The following is a 25,020-nucleotide window of genomic DNA, read 5'->3' as shown; positions in this document are numbered from 1 at the left end:
AAAAAAAAAGATGTGATATCAACCCTTTTATTCAAATCCCATTTGTTATAATTTACTGACCTGGGCACACCTGCCTGCAAGGTGGCTGGGAAATGTCTGTAGTTGGGTGGCCTTGTGGCCAGCTGAGATTTCAAACCTTTGTCAAGGAGAAGGGGAGACTGGATGTTGAAAGGCAATTAGCAGTCGCTACTGCATTGGCCTGCCTAAGTTTTCTGCTGCTTGAGTCAGTCTTAGAATATTTTTTAACAAAAATTGTTCTTTGGAAAATTTTATTTTTATTGACATACAATTTTAAGATGATTTATATGTTATAGCCCCTTTCTTGTTTCTATTTTTGGTTTATTGGTATTTTTTCTTCTTTAGCCAGTGGCTTATATGTTCATTATTTAGAGAATCACCTCCTTCCGTTCTCAGCTGTTTTGTTTTCTAATTTATTAGTTTCTTTATTATTTCTTCCTTATGGTTTGCTTGTAAATTATTTTTCTTATTTAGTTAGATGTTTAATATTTTTATTCTTTAAAAACATGTTAGTTGTGGGGCACCTGGGTCACTCAGTCAGTTAAGCATCCAGCTTCAGCTCAGGTCATGATCTCAAGGTTCGTGAGTTCGAGCCCCACGTTGGGTTCTGTGCTGACAATGTGGAGCCTGGAGCCTCCTTCAGATTCTGTCTCCATCTCTCTGCCCCTCCCCCGCTCGTGCTGTCTCTGTCTCTCTCCCTGTCAAAATATAAATAAACATTAAAAACATTTTTTAATGTTAGTTGAATGTCTTTAGGGATATAAATTTTATCTTTTTAAAGTTTTGGCAGGAATCAACGAGTTTTTAATCTATTCTCTCACTTTCTAATTCACTGGCAATTAAAGTTCTCTCTTAGACTTAATAGGTATTCCAGGAGGATTTATTTTATTTTCATACCCTGGTGATTGAGTTTTTCCCTTCCTCCCTTCAGACTTATGTTTGTAATTCTACTACATCATGGTTAGAGAATGTCATGTATTCAGTTTCTTGTTTTTGATTGAGATTTTCTTTATTGTCAGTAGTCTTTGCAGTATATGATTAATATTAGCAAATGCTCCTTGAATACTTGAAAATAACTTTTGAATATGTTCCAGTATACTCCATATTTATTTTAATTTCATCTCTAGAATTTATAACAGCCATGCTTTATACAGTTCTTGTTTTTCAGAAGATACTGGTTAATTATAACAAGTATCATTTCGGATGAGCTGATTGGCACAAACTTTAAGATTAGGTTAATAACATCCTGCTGTTTATTAAGCCAAAGCTCCTCAATCTTATGTGAAGTAAGGTGTTCATTCAGGACAGGAGGGCACTGAGCATGCTTATTAATCATAACAGAGTCCCTAACTGAGGGTCCATGCAACTGCTGGTAACACATTTTGCACAAAGTAGGGTTTCAGAACTTGGTATGTCACTGCCCTTTTTTATACATGAAACTGCTATTACCATGTTGGATGAATTTATATTAACAATCTGTACCATTGGGTGTAAGGAAATCTCATTTATCAGGCACACCTGGTTCTTGAACCAGACGCAGCATCAGCAAGGTCACATCCTCATTTAAGAAGGGGGCCGGGAAGGGAAACGGTGCCTAGGTGTCTCTGCTGGCTTAGTGGATGGTCATATATCTAGCCATCAGGTTGCATATATTTGTTTTTTTGACTGGCTACAGGTCAGCTAAGTCATATTTGTAGATAAGTATTCTCTTACTTTTTATTATTTGTACCTTTCTGTCTCATCATAAACCTGTGGCCTTTCTCTGCTAACCATATTCATTGTTTCTTTTTCTTTTTATTATATTCTAATATGTGTGCTATTTTTCTTCTTTCCACCAGCTTTGATGAATGCTATTATATGTTGTCATACCAAACAGTGTGTTTAAATTGCAGGGCCAGTCCCAAATTTAGGTGTCTTCATTTTCTTTTTGTTGTTGTTGTGAATTGTGGCTTGAGTATTTTGGAATGTATCCTGACATAATGATCTGTTTTAGTGTGTGTGTGTATTTGTAGTGAGAGCTTTCTTTCGTTCTTTTTTTAATCCACAAATATACTTATTCATTTTTTAATTGAGATATAATTGACATATAACATTATATTAGTTTCAGGCATACAACATCCATACAGCGTGGTTCAATATGTGTATATATTGCAAAGTGATCACCACAAATCTAGTTAACGTCCATCACCGCACCTAGTTACAAATTCTTTTCTTGTGATGAGAACTTTTAAGATTTACTCTTATCAACTTAAGATATACAATACAGTATCATTATGAACTTTAGTCACCATTATATATATTACATTTCCAGGACTTGCTTATTTTATAAGTGGAAGTTTATAGCTTTTGACCACCTTCTTGCCACTGTTGATCCCTGCCTCTGGCAACCACCAATCTGTTTTCTGAACCTATGAGTTCAAGTTTAGGTTTGGTTTTGTTTTGTTATATTCCACATAAGAGTGAGGTCATACTTGTTTACATCTGTCTGACTTGTTTCACCTAGCATAATGCTCTCTTGGTGCATCCATGTTTTCACAAATGGCAAGATTTCCTTCTTTTTTTATGGATGAATAATAGTCGTGTATCTGTGTCTCACATTACCCATTCATCTGTCAACAAACACTTCCATTCCTTGGCTTTTGTAATTAATGCTACAGTGAACCCATGGGTGTGGATATCTTTTTCAATTAGTGTTTTTGCTTCCTGTATGTAAATGCCCAGAAGTGAAGTTGCTGGGAAATGTAGTACTATTGTGAGTGTGTGTGTGTGTGTGTGTGTGTGTGTGTGTGTGTGTGTGTTGGGAAAATGCAGTACTATTTTTGAGAAACATTTAAGGCAATTTTAGGTATTATTCTAGTTTTGTGAAAAATGTTGGTATTTTTATAGGGATTGCATTAAATCTGTAAATTGCTTTGGGTAGTATGAACATTTTAACAATATTGGTTCTTCCAATGCACGAGCACAGAGTATTTTTCCATTTAGTGTCTTATGGTTAAATCTTATGTATAGATCTTTCACCTCCTTGGTTAAATTTATTCCTAGGTATTTTATTCTTTTTTGATACAATTGTAAATGGGATTATTTACTTAATTTCTCTTTCTTACAGTTCATTGTTAGTGTGTAGAAACACAGCTGATTTTTATAAGTTGATTTTGTGTCCTGAAAATTAACTGGATTTGTTTATTCAACAGTTTTTTGGGAGAGTCTTTAGGACTTTCTATATATAATATTATGCCATCTGCAAATAGTGACAGTTCTTTTCCAATTTGGATGCTTTTTATATCTTTTTCTTGCCTAATTTCTCTAGCCAAGACTTCCAATATCATGCTGAGTATAAACGATGACAATGGACATCCTTGTCTTGCTCTGTTCCTGATCTTAGAAAAAGTTTTATCATTTCACCATTAAGTGTGTTAGCTGTGGGCTTGTCATATATTGCCTTTATTATGTTGCATTATGTCCTCTCTATACCCCCTTTGTTGACAGTTTTTATCATAATGGTGTTGAATTTTGCCAAATGCTTTTTCTGTGTCTGTTGAGATGATCATACGATTTTTATTCTTCATTTTGTTAATGTGGTGTATCACATTGATTGCCTTGCAGATATTGAACCATCCTTGCATCACTGGAATAAATCCCAGTTGGTCATTGTGTATGATCCTTTTGCTATATTGTTGAATTGAGTTTGCTACTATTTTGTTGAGGAATTTTGCATCTGTGTTCAACAGGGTTATTGACCTCTAATTTTCTTTTCTTGTGTCCTTGCCTGGATTTGGAATCCAGGTAATGCTAGCCTTGTAAAATCAGTTTGGAAGTATTCTTTCCTCTGTTTTTTCAAAGAGTTTGAGAACAGTTGGTATTAATTCTTCTTAAATGTTTGATAGAATTCAGCAATGAACCTACCTAGTCCTGGACTTTGTTTTTTGGGGGAGATTTTTTATTATTGATTCCATCTCCTTACTAGTAATCGGCCGTCAGATTTTCTCAGTCTTCACGATTCTGTCTTAGTAGATCACATGTTTTAGGAAATTACTTGTTTCTTCTTTTTTTTTTTTTTTTAATTTTTTTTTTTCAACATTTATTTATTTTTGGGACAGAGAGAGACAGAGCATGAACGGGGGAGGGGCAGAGAGAGAGGGAGACACAGAATCGGAAACAGGCTCCAGGCTCTGAGCCATCAGCCCAGAGCCCGATGCGGGGCTCGAACTCACGGACCGTGAGACCGTGACCTGGCTGAAGTCGGACGCTTAACCGACTGCGCCACCCAGGCGCCCCAGGAAATTACTTGTTTCTTCTAGCTTGTCTAATTTGTTGGCGTGATCTTTTTTAGATCCATATTGCCTTCAGCTTTCATGTGTGGCATATGAATCAACTAGGGATCTTATGAAAAAGCTCATTCTGATTCAGTAGGTTCTGTAGTTGAACCTCAGATTTTGTATCTTTCACAACCTCCCCAGTAATGTTCATGCTGCTGTTCTTCAGACTACGCTTGTGAATACAAAGCTCTTGGATGCGTATTCTTTTTAAAAAAATTTTTAAGTGTATCTATTCATTTCAAGAGAGACAAAGAGAGCAAACGGCAGAGGGGCAGAGAGAGAGGAAGAGAGAGAGTCCCAAGCAGGCTCTGTGCCATCAGTGCAGAGCTTGATACAGGGCTCAAACTCATGAGCCACAAGATTATGACCTGAGCTGAAATCAAGTGTTGGACACTTAGGCTGATTGAGCCACCCAGGTGCCCCAAAGTGGTTCATTTTTAGATGAGTCGATGATTGTGGCAAAGGAAGATTGAATTATTTTTTTTTTCACATCACACAGCAAATTGATTTAGTGGAAAAGGTGTGAGCATTGGAATTAGACTGATTTGAGGTCATATATGGCCTCAGGTAAATAGTGTAGTTTTTCTAAGCCTCATTTTCTTCACAGTGGAATGGGAATATAATTACCATTGGGTTGATGTGAAGTTCGAATAAAAAGGTATTTTTAGGGGAACCTGGCTGGCTCAGTACAGCATGCAACTCTTGATCTCGGGGTCATGAGTTCAAGCCCAATGTTGGGGGTAGAGTTTACTCAAAAAGTAAACAAATATTTTTTTTAAAGAAAAGATATTTTATTATTATTTTTTTTATTGTCAAATTAGCTAACATACAGTGTATACAGCATGCTCTTGGCTTTGGGAGTAGATTTCCATGATTCATCATTTACCTACAATACCCAGTGCTCATCCCAAAAAATGCCCTCCTCAATCACCCATTTTCCCCACCTCCTGGGTCCCCAACCCCCATCAACCCTCAGGTTGTTCTCTGTATTTAAGAGTCTCTAATGGTTTACGTCCCTCTCTGTTTGTAGCTATTTTTTCCTTCCCTTCTCCCATGATCTTCTGTTAAGTTTCTCAACCTCCTCCTATGAGTGAAAACATATGAAATCTGTCTTTCTCTGACTTATTTCATTTAGCATAATACCCTCCAGTTTCATCCACATTGTTTCAAATGGCAAGATTTCATTCTTTTTTGTTGCCAAGTAGTATTCTATTGTATGTATGTGTGTGTGTGTGTGTGTGTGTGTGTGTGTGTGTGTGTGTATATATATATATATATATATATATATATATATACCACATCTTCATCCATTCATCAATTGATGGACATGTGGTCTCTTTCCATAATTTGGTTATTGTTGATAGTGCTGCTATAAACACTGGGATACATGTGGCCCTATGAATCATCACTCCTGTATCCTTTGGATAAATTCCTAGTAGTGCATTGCTGGGTTGTAGGGTAATTCTATTTTTAATTTTTTGAGGAACCTGCATGCTGTTTCCCAGAATGGCTGCACTAGTTTGCATTCCCACCAATAATGCAAGAGGGTTCCCCTATCTCCACATCCTCATCAATGTCTGTTGTTTCCTAAGGTTTTAATTTTAGCCACTCTCATTAGCATGAGGTGGTATCTCAATGTGATTTTGATTTGCATTTCCCTGATGACGAGTGATGTTGAGCATTTTTTCACGTGTCACTTGGCCATTTGGATGTCTTCTTTTTAGAAGTGTCTATTCATGTCTTTTGCCCATTTCTTCACTGGATTATTTGTTTTTTGGGTGTTGAGTTTGGTAAGTCTTCATAGATTTTGGATACTAACCCTTTATCTGATATGTCATTTACAGGTATCTTCTCCCATTCCGTTGGTTGCCTTTAATTTTATTGATTGTTTCCTTTGCTCTGCAGAAGCTTTTTATCTTGATGAGGTCCCAGTAGTTCAATTTTGCTTTTATTTCCCTTACCTTTGGAGATGTGTCAAGTAAGAAGTTGCTGCGGCTGAGGGCAAAGAGATTGTTGCCTGTTTTCTAGGATTTTGATGGTTTCTTGTCTCGCATTTAGGTCTTTCATCCATTTTGAATTTTAAGAAAGTGGTCCAGTTTCATTCTTCTGCATGTTGCTGTCCAGTTCTCCCAGCACCATTTGCTAAAGAGACACTTTTTTTCTATTGGATACTCTTTCATGCTTTGTCGAAGATTAGTTGGCCATACATTTGTGGGTCCAATTCTGGGTTCTCTGTTCTATTCCATTGGTCTGTTCTTTTCCATGTGTCTGTTTTTGTGCTAAATACCATACTGTCTTGATGATTTCACCTTTGTAGTACAGGCTAAGGTCCAGCCAGGATTGTGATGCCTCCAGCTTTAGTTTTCTTTTTCAACATTACTTTGGCTATTTGGGGTCTTCTGTGGTTTCATACATATTTTAGGATTGTTTGTTCTAGCTCTGAGAAGAATGTTGGTGCTATTTTGATTGGGATTGCATTGAAAGTGTAGATTGCTTTGGGTAGTGTCAACATTTTAACAATATTTGTTCTTCCAATCCATGACCATGGAATGTTTTCCCATTTCTTTGTGTCTTCAGTTTCTTGCATAAGCTTTCTATAGTTTTCAGTGTACAGATCTTTTACCTCTTTGGTTAGGTTTATTCCTAAGTATTTTATGGTTCTCGGTGCAATTGTAAATGAGATCAGTTCCTTGATATCTCTTTCTGTTGCTTCATTATTGGCAAATAGAAATGCAACTTGATTTCTGTACATCGATTTTATATCTTGTGACTTTGCTGAATTCATGTATTAGTTCTAGCAGTTTTGGGGTGGAGTCTTTCGGGTTTTGCATGAAGAATATCATGTCATCTGCAAAAAGTGAAAGTTTAACTCCTTTACCAATCTGGATGCCTTTTATTTCATTTTGTTGTCTGATTGCTGAGGCTGGGACTTCCAACACTATGTTAAACAAAAGTGGCGAAAGCGGACATTCCTCTCGTGTTCGTGATCTCAGGGGGAAAGCTCTTAGTTTTTCCCCATTAAGGATGATATTAGCTGTGGGTCTTTCATATACAGCTTTTACGATGTTAAGGTATCTTCCTTCTTTCCTGACTTTCTTGAGGGTTTTTATTAAGAAAGGATGCTGTATTTTGTCAAATGCTTTTCCTGAATCTATTGACAGGATCATATGGTTTTTATCCTTTCTTCTGTTAATGTGCTGTATCACATTGATTGATTTGCGAATATTGAACCAGCCCTGCAGCCCAGAAATGAATCCCGCTTGTATTTTAAAAGATCCTTGTACAGTGTCTGACCTACTAGTTGTGACTACATTTAATGGTATTAAAATGTCACAATATCCTGGAGCAAGGATCTTTTTTTTTCTCACTGATCTTGGGGGTTAATCTTGTGTCCTTTAGTCATGCTTCCTTGTAATGTCAGGATTCCAGTGAGGTAATTCTGAGATTTCCAAGGCAGGATTGATTTTCATTGCTTATTTCTCTTTCTCAGCCATGTCTTTGCAGGACCCCACTCTCGGCAGAGAGGGGAACACAGAGGAAGAGATTATGGCTGCTGTGGTTTTTTCTGTTGGACCTCTGGTAAGTTGGGGTTTCCTCTAGTCCTGACCTGCATCTTGGTTTAAGAGCATGTCTATTTTTCCTGAATTCTGTGACTTCTGTATCTCACCCAGACCCCTTCCGGTAACTGAATCAGATGGTTTCACCCATGAAAATTGGGTTTATCATAGTGAAGCTTGTAATCTGTAAGAAGTTTCACTCTACATATGGAACCAAATATCAAGACACATGATCTTTCAAAAAATACTTTTGCTATTTTTTTATAAACAGTCTAGGAAATTTACTTTTGATGTTAAATTTGTATTGTTCCCAGGAAATTTCAGTTATTTGTGGGGTAAAAGAATCGAATATTTTAAATTGGAAATATTGCTTAGGAAATTTTGGGGAAAGTATGTACACACAGACACACCCACACCCTCTTAATTAAGAGGGACCGTTCCCCTTGTGCCCACTCTCAGTGATCTCCTCTTTTCTACCCATTAAGAAGTGACCAAGCTTAATAGATGACATGGAGAGAAAGAAGATGTTTAAGACACAGAGCTTGGCTGTAGGGTGCTTACAGTCTCATTGAGGTAAGGCCTACAAAAGAAATAGTTACATAATTTGTTTAGGTGAATGATAGTTCCTGCATCTGTTGCTAGGAATTTTGCTAATGATGCTTAGCTGTATGATAAACATGATGAGTGCTATGTAAGAAAAGAAATGGGCATTAGTATGGGCAAAACTGGTCACAGAAAGCTCATGAGGACAGTTAGACTTAAGTAGTACTCACAAGTGGGATTTAAGTTGTCGTAAGGTATTTATAAGGGTACTTCAGGTGAGAAGGGAGTTTAAGGGCAAGAGAACAGTGGGGTGAGCTAGTGATTCCAGCTGGAAAGTATGGAAGATAGTACTGGAAATCAGATATGTAAGCTGAATCTTTTAATGTTTCCCTGAAGACATTTAAGTATATATATGTATGTGTGTATGTTTGAGCTGGGTGTCAGTGAGGTACAAGCCGTGTCTTAGCAGTGACTTTTTGAAATAGATTCCAAAGAAAGGTAATACCAACAAATACAATTTGTCTAGTTGTGATCTGCGGTAACCTATAGTAGTGACCTTTCACTCTTTATAGCCAGGATGTATAACATGTAAACAGTCCTTAAAACATACTCTTGAAAAGATAAATAAAAACCAAAATGTTACACTTGATCAGCATATCTGAAGTATTTGTCTAGTATTGACATGATCAGACCCATCCCTAATTACCAGAGGTTGATGTTCACATTATTAATTTTCTGGAAGCTGAATGTTTTTACTTTTTAGATAAGAACTTGGAAGGGGAGAAATAAGATAACAGTTTTTCTCAATGGACTTTCAGTAGTTTTATTACCCATAGTTTTTTTAAATGGCACACACAAAACCTAAAATCATAAGTACTAATCGAAAGAGGTAGTAAAATACCATCTCATTTATAAAATCAGGCCCTCGTAGGGATACAGCTTATAAGGTTAAGAAAATAATGTAGTGAGAAGTCCCTGAAATGCTACCTGAGTAACTACAAGACGTCCCCCCTGACCCCCCACAACACTGAAATGATTTTCAACTGTACAAAGTACATAGTGTTAGTAGGTTTTGAATACTATTCTTAAGATAGATACTTTCTGAGAAATACATTTCAACTCTATATGAAAAGGGAAAATTATGTAGGATCTGAAGGTCTCTTACTATAAATCTATTTTTTTGTTACAATAGGTTCTTTGTTGGAAGCCTCCTTTAAAAACTATGCGGTTGTATCTTTCTCAGTCTTGTGTTTGTCATTGTCTCAAACAAAGTTGAAGAAGATGATTGGATGTTACTATGGGACGGTAATTTCAGCGCTAAATTAACCAATAAAAGGGGCCACCCTGTTAATTTCAGCCCTAAATCAAACAATAAAAGGGATCATCCCATGTATGCCACATCCACAGTGGACCGTTGGTACTTGAGGCTCTGCTGTGAGTCATCAGCAGCCTATCACTGAGTGATCGTATCCTGTATCCCTTCAGAATCCTGAAGTTTCCAAGCCAGATGAAGACCTTCACCTTCAGGCTGAAGAACCAGAATTGGAAAAGGTAATGCCTAACATGTTACATGAGGGGAATAAAGTGCCTCTTTTACTGTGCCTGGTTCTTAATGTTCCTAGTGCCTTGCAAGTTTGCAGTGAGTATCATCTTGCTTGATAGCTGTAGTAACCCCAGGGCTGGCCGCATCAGTTTGACGGATTTCATTTCCCTTGGTGGCAGCCCTAATGTGGCAGGTCACATTGTAACTACTGATGATAAAGTATCCTATATCACATGCTCTGATTCTTGCTTTCATCGTGAGACTCAACACCATTAAAAATATCAAGAATACATGAACATCAGTGGAGATATTTAAGGTGTGTTTAAATTGGTTTAGGTTTTTTATTTCATTATATTGTTAAGCTGACGTTCTTATTCATAAGTATAGAATTCAGCTGATTTTTCCAGAAAATACCAAAGTCAGAAATGTATGAAATATGTTAAGAAAAGTTATCTAAAACTTAGAAATAAGGCAAAAGGTAAATGTATGCCCTTTCAGTGTCGCATTAAACCATTGTCTAACCAGCCTGTGTAAGGGTCACCTGACATAGCCCGGAGAGTTACGTTGTTTGATGTACTAGTTACTGTTGGTTAATATCCAGAACATTGAAAATTTGCAAGTTATTTTACCTTGGAGAAAAAATAACCCCCAAATTTATGGTTTTATTGTCCTTGTAGAACATTCACCAGGTTTCTAACTAATTTTGTGGTCTTACTCCAGCATTCTTTTTTCTGCAATCAGTAGACAGCTGTTTTTGTGTCTCCTTTGAACCAGGTTTGTCAGGCAGCTGATCTCTCATTAATGACTTAAGTAAATCTTTGGCATATGTTGACAATACTTTTAGAATTACAGGGGTTAACTTTAAAAAAAAAATTTTTTTTGAAGTATAGTTGACATACAGTATTATATTAGTTTCAGTTGTACAGCATAGTGATTGGATAACTCTGTACATCACACCGTGCTCATGGCAATAAGCGTAGTTACTGTCTGTTACCATACAAAGTTATTACAATGTTACTGAGTATACTTTCTGTGCTATACTTTTCATCTCTGTCGTTTATTTTATAACTGGAAGTTTGTACCTCTTAATCCCCTTCACCTATTTCACCCATCCTCTCACACCACCCCCCAACAACCACCATTTTGTTCTCTGTATTTAGGAGTCTGTTTCTGGTTTTTGTTCTTTTGTTTTCTTTTTTAGATTCCACTTATAAGTGAAATCATATATTTATCTTTGATTTATTTCACTTAGCATAATAACCTCTAGGTCCATCAATGTTGTCAGGAATGACAAGGTTTTGTTTTTGTTTTTTTCTTTCTTATGGCTGAGTAGTAGTTCAGTGTGTGTGTGTGTGTGTGTGTGTACGTGTGTACATACCACATCTTCTTTATCCATTTATCTATCAGTAGACACTTGTGTTGCTTCTATATCTTAGCTATTGTAACTAACGCTACAATAATTATAGGGGTGCGTTTATCTTTTTGAATGAGTGTTTTTATTTTCTTTGGGCAACAACCCAGTGGTGGAATTACTGGATCATATAGTAATTCTAGTTTGAATTTTTTGAGGAACCTCCACACTGTTTTCCATAGCAGCTACACTAGCTTGCATTCCCACCAACAGTATACACAAGTGACTCCTTTTCTCCACACCCTTGCCAATTCTTATTATTTCTTGTCTTTTTTATTTTAAAGCCACTTTGACAGCTGTATCTCATTGTGATTTTGATTTGCATTTTTTTTGTTGACCATTCCCATGTTCTCTTTGGGAAAATGTTCATTCAGGTCACCTGCCCTTTTTAATTAGATTATTTGTTTTTTTGTTATTGAGTTGTGTGAATTCTTTTTAGATTTTGGATATTAACCCCTTATCAGATAAATCATTTGCAGATACCTTCTCCCATTCATTTGGTTGCCTTTTTTCTTTTTTTAATTTTTTCAGGTAAACTCTATGCCCAATCTGGGGCTTGAACTCACGATCTGAAGTCAAGAGTTACAAGCTCCACTGACTGAACCAGCCAGGGCCCCTCAGCAGGTTGCCTTTTTGTGTTGATGGTTTCTTTGGCTATGCAAGCACTTTTAGTTTCGTGTAGTCCCAGTTGTTTATTTTTGCTTTGGTTTCTCTTGCCTCCGGAGACAGATCCAGAAAACTGTTGCTAAGCCCTATGTTTTATGGTTTCAGGTCTTACATTTAGGTCTTTAATTCAGTTTTTCTTTATTTTTGTGTATGCTATAAGAAAGTGGTCCAGTTTCATTATTTTATATGTAGCTGTCCAGTTTTCCCAACACCATTTTTTTTGAAGAGACAGTCTTTTTCCCATTCTTGCCTCCTCTCTTATAGATAATTGTGGTTTTTTTTTTTAATTATGTAGAAGTTCAGCTCCTTTTTTTTAGAATTACGTTTTGAAGTTTTTTTAAATTATACTTTGAAAGTTGGTTTTATTCTAAGAATGTTTTGTGTAAAACTGGGCTTTTCTTTTTGCTTTTAGGAGAAAATACATTCTGACACTCAGTTGTTCACATAATTTTTATATAGGTTTTGTTTTTTTTTTAATTTAGTACTGGGCCAATCATCCTTAAAATTGTCCTTTAACATATGATAGTTTAGACTTAAAATTTTTAAGGTAAAAATATTAATAGTTTCAGACTTTGAGTCATGAACTGTAGGAAAGTGCCATTATTTTTGACCTGGTGAATAATTCATATGGTTTATTTTTGTTCTTCTGACAGGAAATCCCTGACAGAAGAGTAATTCTGTGTGGCTCTTTCTTAAATTCTATATCCTGTTGATAAGTACTGAACTTAGTTTTATTTAACTTAGTTTTATTTAACTTTAATTCTAGTAAAACCAGTTTTTCAGTGATAATTTTTAACATTTCCGTATCTGCAAAAGGTGCAAATAGAATTTTCAGGGGCGCCTGGGTGGCTTCATTGGTTGGGCGTCCGACCTGAGCTTAGGTCATGAACTGATGGTCCGTGGGTTCGAGCCCCGCATCAGGCTCTGTGCTGACAGCTCAGAGCCTGGAACCTCCTTCAGATTCTGTGTCTCCCTCTCTCTCTGCCCCTCCCTACTTGCTCTCTGTGTCTCAAAAATAAATAAGCATTAAAAAAAATTTTTTTAATTAAAAAAAAAAAGAATTTTCATAGCACGTGTATTGAATCTGTTGATCAATATTAAAGTCTTAATATTAAGTTTTATAATAAGAATATGGAATGTTTTCCCATTTATTTAGGTATTCTTCAGTTTCTTTCAGTGATGTTTTGTCATTTTCAGTGTACGTGTCTTGCATATCTTTTGTTAAATTCATTCCTAAGTGTTTTATTCTTTTTGCTATTTTAAATGGATTTTTTTCTTAATTTCTTTTTTGGAATGTTCATTGCTAGTGTATAGAAATGGTTGACTTACGTATATTGATCTTGTGTCCTGAACCTTGCTGAACAAGTTTATTTAGTTCTAGAAGGGTTTTTGTTTTTGTTTTTGTTTTTGTTTTTGCATGGGCATGTGTGTGGATTTTTGTTGGGTTTTCTATATGCAACATAATATCATCTGTAAGTGGAGATTATGTCATTTCCAAATAGAAATTTACTTCTTCCTTTCCAGTCTGATATTTCTTTTTCTTCTCTAGTTTTTCTTGCTAAAACTTATAGTATAATGTTGAATAGAAGTGAGGGGAGGGGACATCTTTGTGAGGTTTATGATCACAGAAGGAATGCATATGGCCATTCACTATTAAGTATGATGTTTGATTTGGGTTTTCATAGATGGTCTCTATCATGTTGACGAAGTTTGCTTCTATTTCTAGTTTGTTGGGTTTTGTCACATACTTTGTTGGGTCTATTAACATCATTGTGTGGGTTTTCTTTATTCTATTAATATGGTGTATTACCTTGATTGACTTTCAGATATTAAATGAACTTTGTACACATGGGATAAATCCCATTTGGCTATGGCATATATTATGTTTTCTTTGTTGCTGTTTTCAAACTGAATCAGACTGAATTAATTCTGTCTCGCTCTTCCTTAAATTCTACATTTGTCTTATTTTGGTAATACTGGCCTTACAGAATGAGTTGAGAATGTTTCCTTGTGTTTTTTGGAAGAGTTAGTGAAAGATTGGTGTTAATTCTTCTTGAAATGTCTGGTGGAATTCAGTGAAGCCACTTGAACCTGGGTGTTTATTCGTGGGAAGTTTAATTATAATTTTCATATTTTCTATGTCTTCTTGGGTCACTTTTGGTAGTTTGTGTCTTCCTAGGAATCTGCCCATTTTATCTAGATTTTTCTAATTTGTTGGCATACAGTTGTTCATAGTATATTCTTTTATAATCCTTTTATTTCTGTAAGGTCAGTAGTAATGTCTCCTTTTTCATTCCTGATTTTAGTAATTTGAGTCTTCTTTTTTCTTAGTCAGTCTACCTAAGGACTTTGTAATTGTTACTTTTCAAAGAACTGACTTTTGCATTAGTTGATTTTCTCTATTGTTTTTCTATTCTCTGTTTGGTTTATCTCGATTCTAATATTTATTATTTCCTTCTGCTTTAAAAAAAAAATTTAGTTTGGGGCACCTGGGTGGCTCAGTCGGTTGAGTGCCAACGTGGGTCATGATCTCACGGTTTGTGGGTTTGAGCCCCACATCGGGCTCTGTGCTTACAGCTCGGAGCCTGGAGCCTGCTTTGGATTCTGTGTCTCCTCTCTCTGTCCTTCCCCTGCTCACGCTCTGCTTCTCTCTCTCTCTCTCTCTCTCTCAAAAATGAAGAAACATTAAAAAAATGAACAGGAGGGTCATTACCTTGGTAAAGTGTCCCTTTAAAAAAAAAAATTAGTTCACTCTTCCTTTTCTTAGTTCCCTAAGGTATATATTTAATTTTTTATTAAGTTCTTAATTTAAATTCCAGTAGAGTTAACATACAGTGTTATATTAGTTCATGCCTCACTTTTCTTATTAGCACCTTCCTTATTGTGAGGATTCAGTCATTATGTAACAAGCCCTTATTAGATCAGTACCTGACAAATATTATGCACTATACATATACATGAATCCATTTGCGCCTGTTGCCTGCCTCCCAACAATTATTGGACCATGGATAATAATCATGTTTCATTTGTAATCTTACCCTCTCTCACTAATTATTTTGAAGCATATACAAGACATTATATAATTTACCTATAAATATCTCATTATATATCTATAAAAGATGTGTTTTAATGTTATATATACTATCATGGTTACAGCTAAAAAATCAGCAGAAAGCCTTAATATCAAATGTGGAGTTGGTATTTGTTTCCCCAATTGATTCACATGTTATGATTACTTAATGTTGTCTCTTAGGTCACTTTTAGGCTAGAGGTCCCCCCCCCTCCTTTTCCCCCTTGTAATAATTCCTTGAAAAACCACGTTATTTCTACTTTAGAACTGTGTTGTCCAATACAGTAGCCACTAGCCACATGTGGCTTTTGAGCACATGAAATGTAACTAACCCAAACTGAGATATGCTGTCAATTTAAGATGCACATCACTTCAAAGACTTAATACAAAAGATAGAATCTCATTAATAATTTTTACATTGCACATTGAAATTATATGTGCACTAGTCTGAATATATTATTTAAAATAATTTCACTTGTTTTCTTTTATGTTATTTATTTATTTATTTACTTTATTCTGAGAGAGAGAGAGAGAGAGAGAGAGAGAGAGCGTGAGCAGGGGAGGGGCAGAGAGAGGGAGAGAGAGAGAGAGTCCCCAGTGCATGGCTTGAACTCACAAACTGTGAGATCGTGACCTGAGCTGAAACCAAAAGTCAGACACTTAACCAGCTGAGCCACCCAGGCGCCCCTCACTTGTTTTCTTCTTAACGGGGCTACTAGAAAACCTTACATTACATATGTGACTTGCAATATACTTCTTTGGACAGCATTGATTTAGAATTCCACACAATTTGGATTTTATTTATTGTGTCTCCATGGGGATATTTAACATGTTCATCTGTTCCCTGTATTGTTAGTTAGATCTAGAGGCTTTATCAGATTCCAGTTTGACTGTTTTAAAAATGTTTTTGACAATAGTATTTCATGTATCTGGTGTATACTACCAGAAGGCACCTATGCCTGGTCGAGAGGCCTCTTTGATATATTAGCAGCCATTGATGACCCTTTAATTCGTTAAAGGTTACAAAATGATGATATTCTAATTCTTTTATTTCTTTTCATGTATTAGCTGGAATCCTTCCATAAAGAGGAATCTCTCCTCATCAACAATGTGATCACACTTGATAACCATAAAAATTATATTTTACATGGGAAAAGGGCAAAAGGTTAATTCTTTCTCTTTATTTGCCAGTTTCAAGGCATCCTCCAAAAATGATCAATGAGTATTTTTATAGTATTATTATGAAATCATGAGCTTAAAGGTATATTTTTGAAACCCATTGTAATTTATTATTCTTACTGATGTACAAATTGTCCCATTATTAGCTAGGGGGAGACTCTTCAAGTAGTGTTTGATAGCTTGTTTGCATTTTGGTATCACAGAAAGTTCCAGGCCCTGATTCCTTTTAGTGGGAGGTAAAGTCTAGCTTGCATAATGTTACTTTATTAGCTATTGTTTTTATTTTTAGGACTTTTCAGTGGATGAAGCTAGGAAAAATATTTTTCTTTCCTAAAAAATAAAATAATTCATGAGTTTATACTGATACTTCCAATTCAAATTTGGATCTATGGAATTACTGTATAATCTCATCAGTATTACATTTATATCTTCTTTCTCCCCTGCCAAATTTCTCTCTTCTCAATGACAGCAACGTAATAATTTGTTTTATCAAACACTACACACATAGCAGTTACAAAATACCATTTTCATCATTACCACCAACAATCAGGCTATTTATTGAAAACATACAGTTTTTGCAGTTCTTTTTCTTGGGGTATATCTCACAAAGGATGAACAGAAAAATTGCTATGTTTTAAAGTTACTTAAAATAATTTCTCTTTGATGAATGCATATACTTCAAACTGGTTGCATTTTACTTTTAATTTTTAGGAATGACTTTTTAAATTGAAGATTTTTCTTTTATAATAATACATTTACATGGTTCAAAAGTAAAATGTAAAAAACAAGAAATATTCAAAAGAGTCTAGCCTCTATTCCAGTCCTCTCCATTTTCATGCTCAAAGTGAGAGCTTACAATATTCTGTATCTGCAATCTGATTGATAAACTGCATCTTTTATGAAGCCATATTCTATAGATTTGGAACTGAAAAAGAGCTGATATTGTAGATACCTGTAGATAAGCCAGGGTTTTGAGGGAGAAAAGATTATTTGGGTGGAAACTACTAGCTGTTACCAATATTAAGACTTTCTAGAGAAGGAGGAAACCATGCTGTTTGATTCCAGATAATGTAGTAAGACCAATATTTCAGAGTTAAAGAAAGCCAGATTTGAATTAGTGTGAAAAGAACATTTTCACAGGAGGAGTAAAACTCCTCTTGTGGTTTTAAGTTCTTGTCACTGGAGAGATTCATCCTTTAAGGGCTGCACTGGTTGACTTCAGTGGTCATTTAGTGGCCATGAGTTCCGGAAGTTTCCTCCAGTTTTGTATGTGTTATTCTGCCCAACAGGTCTTATTATATAGTCCCCAGGTGATCGTAGTATATTTATTTTAGGATTCTGTGACATTTAAAGATGTGGCTATAGACTTCTCATTAGAAGAGTGGAGGTTGATGGACCTTTCCCAGAGGAACCTGCACAAGGACGTGATGCTAGAGAATTACAGGAATCTTGTCTCCCTGGGTAAGAATAACTTCTTTGTTCGTTTACTGACCATTTGACCGGGTTTGCTGAAGATAGAGAACCTTCAAAGTACTTAAATGAATTTGGGGTTAGAGCTTAGGCATTAAACTCTTCTATTGTGGGGATGTTGCTGGGAGCCATGCCATCCCTTGTGCTTAACTAAGGGGTCTGCCCATGGTAAAGTAAGAAATACACATTTCGTTGGAGTCTTGGAGATTGTTGACAGTCCCCAGATTTAGGACTAAAGTTTTTTCTGATCACGTTTATAAATGAGGGCTATAGTTATCAGTACCTCCAGAAAGAAAGACACAAATGCATTCATTTTCTTCCTAAACTCAGATTACTCCCATGTTCTATTATCCCAGAAAACCTGGGATCATCGTGTTGAACTCCTTTGAGATAATGTTTGTAATTCTCTATAACTCCAGTGTACAATAGAATGTTCTGCTGTGATGGCAATGTTCTGTATCTGTGCTCTCCAATATGGACACACTAGCCACTTGAAGCTACTAACAGCTTGAAATCTGGCTAGTACAACTGAAGAACTGAATTTTAAATTTTACATAGTTTTAACTAATTCAAATTTAAATAGCCACCTGAGAGTACTGAAAAGTGTATTGGACAGTCCGTCTCTAGAACTTACCATAATAGCCACTCTGCACAGAGGATTAAGAGCTGAGACTGAGTTTGGCAATAGTTCTTACTCCTAAACACAGTCAAATCCTATTCATTCTTCTCTAACAAGGGCTTGCAGTTTCCAAACCAGACATGATATCTCACCTGGAGGATGGCAAAGGACCGTGGGTGGTAGTGAGGGAAATTGCAAGAACCCCCTATCCAGGTGAGTTCAAAAGAACCAGGATTTATTGCAAGTTAGTAGGTTATGGCTGGAGCAGAACATCTGAAATACTTGGAGGAGTATCATCTCTCCCACCTTGCCTGCTCTCTCTTTTTGCCTCTCTCTCTGTTCTCTACTTTTGGTTCCTGTCCCATCCTATGTTGCTGTCTTGAGGACATGATTTTCATAATTATTCCTTCACTCAAACATGCATGAAACCTCCCTTTCAGTTCTATCCTCTCAGTTAACTTTACATTTTTCTCATTTGTTTAACTATTATCTGACCTTTCTTCCTTCATTAATCTTCCTTCCTAAAAATGCTTTGTTAAGGGTCACCCCTGATTTTAATGTTTATTTATTTATTTTTGAGAGCGAGAAAGCACAAGTGGGGGAAGGGCAGAGAGAGAAGGAGACACAGAATCCAAAGCAGGCTTCAAGCTCTGAGCTGATAGCAGAGAGCCCCATGTGGGGCTCAAACCCACGAACCGCAAGATCATGGCCTGAGCCAAATTCAGACATTTAACCTACTAAGCCACTCAGACACCCCTCTGCTGATTTTTTAAAAGTTTATTTATTTTGAGAGAGAGAGAGAGAGAGAGAGAGAGAGAGAGAGAGAGAAACGAGTCGGGGAGGGGCAGAGAATGAGGGAGAGAGAATCCCAAGCAGGCACTGTCAGCACAGAGCCTGACACAAGGACTAGATCCCACAGACCGTGAGATCATGACCTGAGCTGAAACCAAGAGTCTCATGCTTAACTGACGGAGCCAACCAGATGCCCCACCGCTGATTTCTTTTAAGCTAAACCTATTTATTCATTATTTAACTTGCAGGTGAACCTGCAAGCCTGCCGAAACTTTGGGGGAACCCTCCTGTTCTCCTCCAGTTTCTTAACTAATTGAAAGTACAAACTAGGTATCAGTTGAGAATTAAATACAGTATTTATTCATATATTTAATTGATATTTACCAGACATCTCTTTCCTGCGTACTGGGTTAGGTACTAGGTCTACAACAATGAGTAAGATGGACCAGGTCCCTGCCGTCATGAAGATTATATTTTAAGAAGTTGACAAGTATATAAATAAAAACAAGCTAAATAGCAGATATAACAACCTTCAGTTATGAGATAAACTGGGTGAGATATGAGATATGAAAGAGTGACTGGGATGGGGATGAGGGTACCTCCCTCAGAGAGTGTGGTCAGAAGGCTTCTGAAGAGGGGCTTTTAAGATGAGCCTTGAAGATTCAGAAACAACCGGCCAAAGGAAGAGGAAAGGAGAAGCATTCCAGACAAAGGACCTGACACAGAAAAGAATGAAATGTGTTCTAGAACTCGAAAGGAGGCTGCTGTGAGAGGGAGGCTGGTATCAGAGCTAGGCAGCAGCTTGCCCATCCAGGGCTTTGTAGGTGACGATGATGAGTTTGGATTTTAATCAGTGAGTGTGAAGGCATTGACAGACTTTAATCAAGGATTTTAGGAAGTAACTCTGCGGAGACTGAACTTGAGGGCATTAAATCAGGTAATCAGTTAAGAGGTTGTTACAATGGTATGAGCAGAGATGATAACTTTGATTAAAGTAATAGTGGAGATGGAACAAAAGAAATGGATTCTAGTTCACTTGAACATTCATTTTATCATGATGCCGTGCGTAACTCACATATGTGTTACATATATTCTTTTCATATGTCAATATTATGTATTTTTTGTTCAACTATAATATATAGTTTTTTTTTAATTTTTTTATTACGTTTCTTTATTTTTGAGAGGAAGAGAGAGCCAGCATGAATGGGGAAGGGGCAGAGAGAGAGGGAGACACAGAATTGGAAGCAGGCTCCAGGCTCTGAGCTGTCAGCCCAGAACCTGACGTGGGGCTCAAACCCATGAACCGAGATCATGACCCGAGCCGAAGTCGGACACTCAACCGACTGAGTCACCTAGGCACCCCAACATATAGTTTTATATGAATTTCAGGTGCACAGTATTATGATTCAGCAATTCTGTACATCTCTTAGTGCTCGTGAAGATAAGTGTACTCTTAACCCCTTTTATCTATTTCCTCCATCATCCCACTCACCTACCCTCTAGCAACCACCAGTGTGTTCTCTGGGAGTCTGGGAGTCTTTTGCCTCTTTTTTTCTTTATTCATTTGTTTCTTACATCACACAATGAGTGAAATCATATGGTATATGTCTTTCTCTGACTTATTTCACTTAGTATTATACCCTCTGGGTCCATCCGCATTGTTGAAAATGGCAAGATTTCACTTTTTTGATCACTGAGTAATATTGCATTCTATATATACACCACATCTTCTTTATCCATTCATCTATTGATGGACCCTTGGGCTACTTCCATATCTTGGTTACTGTAAATAGTAGTGCAATAAACATAGGGGTGCGTGTATCTTTTCAAATTAGTTTTTTTGTTTTATGTGAGTAAATACCTAGTAGTTGAATTACTGGATCATATGGTATTTGTTTTTAATTTTTTTGAGGAACCTCCACACTGTTTTCCATATTAGCTGTACCGGTTTGCATTCTCACCTACAGTATGTGAGGGTTCCTTTTTCTTTACATCCTCACCAACATTTGCTATTTATTGTGTTTTTTATTTTAGCTATTCTGACAGGTGTAAAGTGGTATCTCATTGTGGTTTTAATTTGCATTTCCCTGATGAGTAGTGGTGTTGAGCATTTTTTCATGTGTCTGTTGGCCATCTGGATGTCTTTAGAAAAATATCTCTTCATGTTTTCTGCCCATTTTAAATTACATTATTTGTCTTTTGGGTGTTGAGTTGTATAAGTTCTTTATGTATTTTGGATAGTAGCCCCTTATCAGATAATGTCATTTGCGAATAATCTTCTTCCATTCAGTAAGTTGCCTTTCTGTTTTGTTGGTGGTTTCCTTTGCTATGCAGAAGCTTTTTAGTTTGGTGTATTCCCTCCCAGTAGTTTAATTTTGCTTAGATACCCTTGCCTGAGGAGACAGATCTAGAAAAATGTTTCTATGCCTGATGTCAGAGAAATCACTGCCTGTATTTTCTTCTAGGGATGTTTCAGTTTCAGGCCTCACATTTAGGTCTTTAATCCATTTTGAATTTATTTTTTGTGCATGGTGTAAGAAAGTGGTCCCATTTCATTCTTTTGCATGTAGCTGTCCAGTTTTCCCAGCACTGTTTGTTGAAGAGACTGTCTTTTCCCCATTGTATATTCTTGCCTCCGTTGTTATAGATTCATTGACCATACAACCATGGGTTTATTTCTGGACTCTATCCTGTTCCATTGATCTAGGTCTGTTTATGTGCCAGTGACATACTGTTTTGATTACTGCTGTATCGTAATATATTTTGAAATCTGAGATTGAGATACCCCCAGCTCTGTTCTTTTTCAGGATTGCTTTGGCTATTTCTGTTCTTCTGTGGTTCCATACAAATTTTAGGATTATTCTAGTTCTGTGAAATACGTTGTTGGTATTTTGACAGGGATTACATTGAATCTGTAGATTGCTTTGGGTAGTATAGACATTTTAACAATATTGGCTCTTCCAACCCGTGTATCATCTTCAGTTCCTTTCATTAACGTTGACTGTTGAAAATACTATATATTTTTAAAAGAGTGAATGAAAAGTAGAGATTGGAGACAGTTTTAGGTGACTCTTTAGAGAAGGATTTCCCCCTCCCCCCATCAAGAGGGAAAGAGAGATGGGGCAGTGGCTACAGGAAAGTGTGGAATGAGGGAAAAAAACTCTTGTTTTGTATTTAAGATGGGAGTATTTATGGCATGACTGAGTAATAAGAAAGATACCCTGATGGAGAGGGAGAAATTGACTTTGGAAGACCAGTGGGATCACTGAAGAGTTCACATGTCTGAGGAGGTTAAAGAGGATAAACTCAAGAAAGGAAAAGGAAGGAGGGCTTCACCACTGATAGGCAGAGAGGCCACCTTTTCTGTTATAACACTAGGAAAGATGGAGAAGGCAGGCGTAGATAAAAGGTCAAATGGTGGTGAGAAGATCAAGGCATTCGATTTTAATAGGCTCTGAATTTTCAGTAAAATATGAAGCAAGGCCACCAGCTTATAGTGAGGATAAGAAAGAGTTGTAAGAGAGGGAAAGATACATATAAAAAAGCTTAAAATTAAAAACAAAAAGATATATAGATTTCACTAGGGAAGCCACATTGACCTCATGCTTTTATTAGGGAAGGAGTTTAATTATAGTTTCCATTCCTTCTGTAGCTATAGGACTATTAACATTTCCTATTTCTTTCTGTTTTAGTAAATTATATGTATCTGGGAATTGATCCATTTACTCTAAAATTTAAATTTATTGGCATACTGTCCTCTCCTTTAAATGTCTATGTGGATCTGAAGTAATGTTTCCCTTTTCATTCCTGATACTGATTTTTTTTTTAATCTTCTCTCTGTTTTCTTATTCAGTCTGTGTGGAGCCTGATGTGGGGCTCAAACCCACAAACCAGGAGATCATGACCTAAGCCAAAGTGCCCCAATCTTATTTGGCTTTTAAAATAACTTTTTTGTGTGTTTGATTTCTCTATTATTACTTTCTTCTCTTTATTTTATTACTTTTAACCTTTTTAGCATTTAATTTGCTGATCTTTTTTAAACTTCCTGAGTTGGGTACTTATATAGTTGATTTTCAGCCACTCTTTTTTTTTTTTTAATTTTTTTTTTCAACGTTTATTTTTGGGACAGAGAGATACAGAGCATGAACGGGGGAGGGGCAGAGAGAGAGGGAGACACAGAATCGGAAACAGGCTCCAGGCTCCGAGCCATCAGCCCAGAGCCTGACACGGGGCTCGAACTCACGGACCGCGAGATCGTGACCTGGCTGAAGTCGGACGCTTAACCGACTGCGCCACCCAGGCGCCCCTCAGCCACTCTTTTTTTATAGCTTATTTAAGGCAATCTAGACTGCATCACACCCCATTAAAAGACAAGAGAAAATTCTTCTTGACAACACCAAAAAAAGAAAAGTAGACTACATCACAACTTTTTTTTTTAATGTAGCAACTTCATAACTATTGAGTTCAAAACATTTGATAATTTCCATTGTGATGTCTTTGTCCCTTGTGCTCTTTAGAAGCATTTTTCTTAATCTTGTACCATCTGGGATTTTCTAGTATTCTTTTTTTTTTAGGTTTATTTATATAATTTTGAGAGAGAAAGAATGAGTGGGGGAGGGGCAGAGAGGAAGGGAGAGAGACAGAATCCCGCGCAGGCTCCACACTGTCAGCGAGGAACCCAATGCGGGGCTCGAGCCCACAAACCCGTGAGATCATGACCGGAGGCAAAATCAAGAATCAGGCACTCAACCAACTGAAACCACCCAGGTGCCCCAGGAAAACAGATTGTTATGAACTTATGCAAAGAACTATAATTGCTATGAAAGAAAGAATACACACTGAGATATCTGAACTCTGGAGTTCAGGGAGTATTCTTGTTACCTTAATTTTTCCTGTGGTCAGAAAACATGCTATAGATGATTTCAGTCTTTATAAGTTTCTTAAAATTTGCATTACCACACGGCCAATTTTTGAAAACGTTGTATGTGCACTTGGAGAAAATGTGTAGCCTGTTGGTACTAAGTGCAGTTTTAGTTATACCAAATATATTATGTTGCTAAAATCTATGTGCTTACTGATTGTCAGCTTATTCTGTCAGTTATTAAGGTTTTTCAAAGTCTCCCAGTAAGACTGTAAACTTGTCTGTTTCTTATTTTAGTTGCTTTAATTTTTGCTTTATGTATTTTGAAGCTGTCCTATTAGGTAAATACAAAGTTATAACTGCTACATCCTTCTGTTAAAATGGACCTTTTATCCTCATGAAGTGTCTTTATCTCTGTACTGGTTTTGCCTCATCCTAATATTATTATAGCATCTTTCTTCTGGTTATTGTTTTATCGTATATCATTTTAATTCTGTTCACGGTCATCTTTTATATATCCTTGTATTTTGTTTCTCTGATAAGTAGCATATTGTTAGATTTTTCTTTTAACCAATCTGACAGTCTGTATCTCTTGGGAGTGTTTAGTTCCTATACATATAATTCAGTTACGTAATGTTTAAATCTATCATCTAACTGTGCAAGTGTCTTGCACGTTCTGTATTCTTTTTTCCCCCATTCATGCATTTAGATTTATTATCTTATTTTTCTATTTACTTGGTAATTATAAATTTCCAAAATTAGTTGTGTAGTGGTTAACTCTGAGATTAAAGCATGCATCCTTCATTCAGCAGTCTAATGTAAATTGTCCTTCTTCCTAAACAACACAAGAATCTTACAACCACTTATTTCATTTAACCTGATTTATATGTTGTTGAAATTATGTATTTTAACTGTGTCTATATGTCAGATCTCATAAGAGCATTATTAATGTTCTGTTCCGTCAGTGTTCATTTA

At 36.5% G+C, this 25,020-nt stretch overlaps 1 protein-coding gene across 4 annotated transcripts in view; it reads left to right on the top strand.

The window, feature by feature from the left end:
* ZNF624 (zinc finger protein 624) overlaps positions 1 to 25,020 on the top strand; it is a 33,451-nt gene that overhangs the window by 3,083 nt on the left and 5,348 nt on the right. For 2 of the 4 annotated variants that reach the window (XM_047089851.1, XM_047089852.1), the window contains exons 2-5: positions 7,825 to 7,913; positions 9,920 to 9,985; positions 17,638 to 17,764; positions 18,510 to 18,605. In XM_047089851.1, coding sequence (XP_046945807.1) covers positions 7,827 to 7,913; positions 9,920 to 9,985; positions 17,638 to 17,764; positions 18,510 to 18,605 — 376 coding nt within the window. In that variant the 5' untranslated portion in view covers positions 7,825 to 7,826. Of the gene's footprint in view, positions 1 to 7,823; positions 7,914 to 8,376; positions 8,465 to 9,919; positions 9,986 to 17,637; positions 17,765 to 18,509; positions 18,606 to 25,020 lie in introns of those variants that run through there. The other 2 variants (XM_047089853.1, XM_047089854.1) reach the window with 2 other exon arrangements.

This window comes from Lynx rufus, unplaced genomic scaffold (assembly GCF_022079265.1).
Source record: "Lynx rufus isolate CCGP_SWC_20201006 ecotype Redwood Valley unplaced genomic scaffold, mLynRuf1.p SCAF_28, whole genome shotgun sequence".
Classification (NCBI taxonomy): Eukaryota; Metazoa; Chordata; class Mammalia; order Carnivora; family Felidae; genus Lynx; species Lynx rufus.
Note: the sequence above shows the minus strand (reverse complement) of the source record. Positions and strands in the feature narration are given on the sequence as shown.